This window comes from Haliaeetus leucocephalus, unplaced genomic scaffold (genome assembly GCF_000737465.1).
Source record: "Haliaeetus leucocephalus isolate CR32 unplaced genomic scaffold, Haliaeetus_leucocephalus-4.0 Scaffold339, whole genome shotgun sequence".
Classification (NCBI taxonomy): domain Eukaryota; kingdom Metazoa; phylum Chordata; class Aves; order Accipitriformes; family Accipitridae; genus Haliaeetus; species Haliaeetus leucocephalus.
In genome coordinates, this window is record NW_010972775.1 from 23,688,310 (window position 1) to 23,694,359 (window position 6,050).

Below are 6,050 nucleotides of genomic sequence, written 5' to 3' on the forward strand. Positions count from 1 at the left end.
GCCCCCCCCCTCTAAAAAAAAAAAAAAAAAAAAAAAAAAAAAAGAGCGCAAGAGGGTAAAGAGTAGCTTTAACAATTCTAGGCTTCCACTGAAACATCTCTGCAAGGCCATAAAGAGAGCCTGCAGCACTTGGAGACCTCAGCCTCCCCATCACCAGATCACACTCTTTGACAGGTAGTAACCGCAGCTGCAGTCAGAGCTTTCTAAATTGGATGGAGCAGTTTAAAACTTCTTTATAACTGAGTAAGAGTCCCAGAGCTGAATTTAGTTGATCAGTTTCCTGAAGTTGTCAAAACAGAAATTACTTGAAATTCAAGAGGTTAATGGCATTGTGAAAAATGAAAAGAAAATCTGCACATGTGTGAACTTCAAGCAGCTGGCTTGGATGACACACAATCAAAGCGGAGCGTTCAGGGTGGGGGAAGTTACAAAGGTGTAAGTCAAGGACATGAATAAGGATTCTTGCTGCAGGAGTAATTAAGGCAATTCAGAAACAATGGTGAGACTATCTGCAAAGCCCTCAAAAATTTTTGAAGTGCCAAAAGCTAAGCTATTTTTGAGAGACAATGTATGTAAATACGTGCCAGCATATATATTGGCATAGCAATTTTTTCTCTGCTGTCTGGAAAAACAGTGACTCACTGCAGCTACCCCAAATTTGTACAAACTCAAAAAACAAATACTTGAGCATCCATTTCCCCTCACTCTCCAAAACCTAGTTGTGGTATTGCTACAAGGGTACTGTAATTAGATCCTGAATCTCTCAACAGTGAATTGCAATTTTAACCCTCACTGATAATATTATTTCAGCTAGTGATCCACTTTCTTCCATGCTGCCCCCAAAAACTACCAGTGCAACCTTTACTCCCATTAAACCTGGGCTTGCCGAGGACCAAGATCTTTCAAACAATTCTGTGAGCCTCAATTTAACAGACACCCTGGCATTATCTGTAAGAATAGGACAAGTCTAAAATACCATCGCAAGCTTGACAAAAATGACAGTCCAGGCTGTGCTCAATCTGTCCCTGTCCCACAACAAACAGCTCTGCCAGGTGAAGAGCGCTCTAACAACTCACCACATTCCAGAGACCGATCTGCCCAGACTTGTCTCCAGCTGCTACAAAGATGATGCTTTCAGAAGGATGGATAGCCATAGAACACACTCGGTATTTCACAACCTTTTTAATGTTATCTTCACTGAGGACCATGCTGTTCAGGCTGTCTTCATATCTAGACAACATCATTAAAACATTAGCTATTCATGAGAAGAAAGAAGGACAAGACAATACCCAGTTTTTAGCTGCTGGCTTCAGATTACCTTTTCATGTCACACGTGCGCTTTTCAGTATCATTAGCTTTCATCTACAGATAGAAAGGAAATATTTATCAGAATTAGAACCCAAGCTAAATTATGTCATCCAAAAATAAATAATTGTAAATAATACCACCTCACTTATCCTCATCCACGTAGTCAGTAAGTTCTCTGCCAATTTACTGTTCCCCATCTGATCTTCTGGAACCATTGGTAAAGGTCCGGCTGGAACTTGAGGCTGGAATGACATTAGCAATTTTCATAACTCAAAACAACTAAAATTACAAATAGGGTGAATGGTTACTTTCCACACACCGGCTACTCTTGAGAACACATCTACGACAATACAAGAAATAAACATTAAAAAAAAAAGTTTGTACCAAAATCTTATTAAAAAGATAAATATAACTTTACTGAACACAGCAGCAAAGACAAATAGCTACCCTGTGTTTTTTTCTCTCCTTTCTGATACTCCAGCAAGGCTGATCTTCAAGAACTGTATTAGCAATTTAGCTTTATTCTACAGCACCATGGAAGACCTAAATTCCCATCTCTCAGAGCAGTAGAATTTTTACTTGTTGCTATACAACTATGTCAAAAAGGTAGTAAATATTTCAAAGGAAAATAAACCAGATCAAAAGTTACAGTGAAATAACAGTAAAACAGAGTAATAAAACTTTGAATTTAAAGCTGCTCCAATCTACAGGCTATTGAAAAACGCGTAACATTTTACCTCAGGACCCTTCTGATCATCCAAAACTGCACTATTTCATAAACTTAAGTCACAGAACATTGACTAACTTTCAGAGAGAATATGGGAAGCCTGCTATTCAAGATGCTTGAGGATGAAAGAATTTACCTTTTATTATTGCCACTGTGTAACGCACCTTCCCAGATGTCTGAAGGTTTTTACGATAAGCTCAGCAGTGACAAGTATTATCAGTCAACTACCGGCACTGTTTTTATAAAGCTTCTGTGTATACACAGCTCCTCTAACCCTTCCCCATCTTACATATTCCTCTGCTTCTGGCTGGGCAGGCATCTTAGGCATTGGAATTCCTGACGGCTCTACTCTTTGTAAGCGCATAGATCTTCGCCGTACTGTTTCATCTTCTGCCTTTTTAGCCTTAGCTCTAGAACAATTAAAACATTTCAAAAGTACAGACACAATTAATAACCTAAGTCCTCTGCATTTAAGTACAAGACTACAGAGCAGGTTCACACGTATAGCTCTAACACTTTGGCCCAGACTTACAGCCTAACTATTTCTGATTCACTTAGGAGGGTTGTGATTACTTTTTCCTTCAGTGAGAGCAATGAACAACAAAAAGGGCACTTTGCAAGGCACATAGATGTATTGTATTTTTATTTCACTTGTAATACATCCTGCCACTGTCACTTCTCTTCCCAGCCCTCCCTATTTATAGTTCATCCTTCCACTCACTGATCTAGTCATCTTTTTCCTCTTTAATCATATATCTTATTCTTCATGTGGACTTAAGCTCATTTTTCTGCTTTGCCTGGCACTGCCAAATGTCTTTTCTCCTGTACTAATCGGTTACCCTATCTCTTGCATCTAGTTCTCCCCCTCTCTTTCTTTCCCACACCTTTTCCTATCATTTGTTTTCATCATTTAACATTTCTTTCTTTAGCCATCATGCAAAAATATCATCAGAAAAAAGAAATGCACTTGAAATACCTTAATACAAATATCACAAAAAGAACAAATTCTGTAATTTGACAAAAAAGATATTAATACTATCATTTTTCTTCCAAAGGATGGCAGAAGAGAAGCATTACCTGTTCATGAATTCACACAGCTTAAGATAATCAGTTATTCAGGTTTAGCTTTATAGGGAGACTCCTCACTAGCTCTCCCTCTTTGCAGTATGAGGTATGTACAGATGGAACTGCTAAAACGGCTACCACACAATGAAAGAACAGCGATACAAATCTCATATCCAGTTATTTTACCTTCTGGTGACACGAGATTGTCTTTTAGTTGCAATTTGATGAAGTTTTGCAGCTGACTTAAAGAGAAAATAAAAAAGATTAAAAATACATATAGCATAAAAGATTAACCTGTAAAAAATACAATTATGTAAAGGCTGCAATAAACTATATCGTAATTACTTATAACAATAATAAAAAGGGATTTTTAAGAATCAAGCTGTGTTGTGTCCACTTTGCTTCCATTTACCAGCAAGAATTCCCTGATTTCTGTGTGCAGGAGCAGAGCACAGTCTGGATGTCTTGCAGCCCTTCTCTTCACAGAACAAAGAAAATACTCTAAATGCTATGCACGAAACACAGAAAGACTTTTAAAGTAGAACCTATAACCACAGAGGCCTCCATTCACAGCGTCTTCTCCATTACATTTTGAAGACAGGCATTTAGTTAATTTGGACTCCAGAAAAGTTTAGGCATGTCCAGCTAAGACCACTAAGACCACTGCTCCACTATGACTCCTGCCAAAGCAGCATGAACCCTGCCATGAAAAGATTTACCTGCTTCTTGGGTTTGGCAGCCCATACTGGCCAGTGCTAATGGTAACTGAGATGACTATAGCTCCTTTTGCTAGTCTTCACTACTCTGTGGTCAGTGCTGCGATTACAGTCAGACTGCCTAGCCTTTACTGCCCTCCCTGAGGATAACTGGAAGAAAAGGAGTTATTTTTACTCAAGTTTCAGTCTTGGTTGTAAGGAGTCTTACTGCCTACTAATCAGGCTCAACCATGTCTTGCAGCTTGGTATAATGAGCAAGCAAGCATGCAGCCATTCAAGGAAGTAATTCACTCACTAGCCAGAAAAGGGATATATTATGAATTAAAAAAAATAATAATGTAAGAGAATGAAGCAGTGCAGAAAGAAGAGCAAAGATTTGGATCTACTCATGTGATAGCATTTGAAAAACCACTGCCTTAACCTTCTAGACAACTTCTCCAACATGAGAAGAATTATGACATGCTTGTGTCCACCCAGACTTGGCAGAACAGGGGGAAGGACGCCCCGCAGGCTCTTCCCAAGAGCCTGTCCAGCACAGGGTGGTGAGCTGAACCCTCCCAACAGCCCGAGACCTGCTACCTGGTGCCTCACAGGCCCCACAACCTTTCAGTTAGATAACCAGCTCACCTGCGTGCACTGCATCTAAAACACAAGAGCTCGATGCCCTCCTCGGGGAACGCAGCACACAGGAAGGGGTGGGAGCACAAGTTACACAAGAGAGCAGGATGCTGCACGTACCGTGCTCATGCTGCCCAGAACGCACACACTCGCCAGCACTTTCACGTGAGCATTTTACCCAAGGGTCACCTCATCTGGTGCTGCTGGGTCCGCAGTGCTGGGACCATGCATGCTAGCACAGCTGGGTACTGCTGGTACGGAATAGCCTATAAGTGGAGTTTTGCTTTCTTCCTTTTTTGTAAGCTTAACTGATGACTTCTCTTCTCTGGAAAAAGCTAACTAGCAGCACAAAACCCCATTTTTTTATCTTGTCAGGGCAGTCCTGATGTCTCAGGAAGTTTTCATGGCTTTCCTCACGCACTTGCCACTGTTAGGAAAGGGTTTCACAACAAGAGGGATGACAGAACATTTATTACACTTGGAGAGCACATTTTGGTGCTACTTAGAAGCTATACAAACCTCATGCAGCTTTAAAGCAGCAAAGAATTTAGCATTTTCCGTAATGTTCTTTAGTCTTTTCCTTTCATAAGCTGATAACTCTGAGTATCCATCCTACGAAAAGAAAAGCCAATTACTCTTCATTGTACAGTTACATGGCCTGCAAGAGATGTCCCAGGCTTCTGGGAAGCGAGTCTCTAAATTGATTCTCTAAATTATTTAAAAGTGTTTTGATGTATTTGTAAACAAACGAAGTGAGGTGATCCCATATCAATACCAAAACTTGTCCATAGGTACTAGATTGCATTACAAAACTTATGCCTAGCATTAATTCTACAAAAAGGGCAGTTCACCAAAATCTTGCTAGAATGAAAACAATACTGAAGTGACTTAATAAACAACTTAAAACTTCATCAATACAGCAAACATCGCACATAAATGGCATACAGTCTTAGACGATTTTTATCTTTTATAGAGGAGAAGGTGGACTTGACAAGTCGAAATGATGATTTAAATATAAAAGAACATTGGCAAAGCTATCATATGTCATGACTCTATCTATCCATAAAAGCATCTGGAAGACAGCTATTGACAGCACAAGACCACACCAGTGCTTCTGCTACCAGGTTTTATACACTCTGACTGATAGGAAGAACATTTTCTTCATCCTTTAGGCATTCTGAGAGGGTAGAATGAAGTTCTATACTGCCAGTCAGAGAAGTTAAAAAGAAAAAAAAAGATTACATAGAGAGGAAAAAGACTGTCAGACTTTACTTCTACAAACGCGCGCCTTGAGAACTGCAGAACGAGCCCCTTTCCTTCGCTGCAGCCAAGGAGCAAGCAACTCCCGGCTGGCGCCTCCGCTGCTCTGGGGAAGCGGCTCGGGGCCGGGGAATCCCCGCAGCGGCGCGGACACAAGCGGGGAGGGTTCCCCCGCGGGCACTCACCGGTAGAGCCTCTGCCCCGTCGCTCCCGTCGCTCTCCGCATCCCAAACGCCGTCCAAGCCGTTGCCAGCCGGGCTGCCCGCCGGCGGGGTGCCGGGGGGCGAGGCCTGGGCCGCTTTCCGCGGCCCGGGCTCCAGGCAGAGCTTCTTGCCGGCCGGCGCCCTGCCCTCCGC

General features: G+C 41.6%; 1 protein-coding gene across 1 annotated transcript in view; it reads right to left on the reverse strand.

Moving 5' to 3' along the window:
• WDR76 (WD repeat domain 76) overlaps window positions 1-6,050 on the reverse strand; it is a 12,619-nt gene that overhangs the window by 6,021 nt on the left and 548 nt on the right. Inside the window, exons 3-9 of the mRNA XM_010572323.1 lie at window positions 5,880-6,039; window positions 4,954-5,046; window positions 3,287-3,342; window positions 2,325-2,445; window positions 1,449-1,550; window positions 1,319-1,362; window positions 1,077-1,230 (exon numbers count right to left, since the gene is read on the reverse strand). Of these exons, the coding sequence (XP_010570625.1) occupies window positions 1,077-1,230; window positions 1,319-1,362; window positions 1,449-1,550; window positions 2,325-2,445; window positions 3,287-3,342; window positions 4,954-5,046; window positions 5,880-6,039 (730 nt within the window). The remainder of the gene's footprint in view (window positions 1-1,076; window positions 1,231-1,318; window positions 1,363-1,448; window positions 1,551-2,324; window positions 2,446-3,286; window positions 3,343-4,953; window positions 5,047-5,879; window positions 6,040-6,050) is intronic.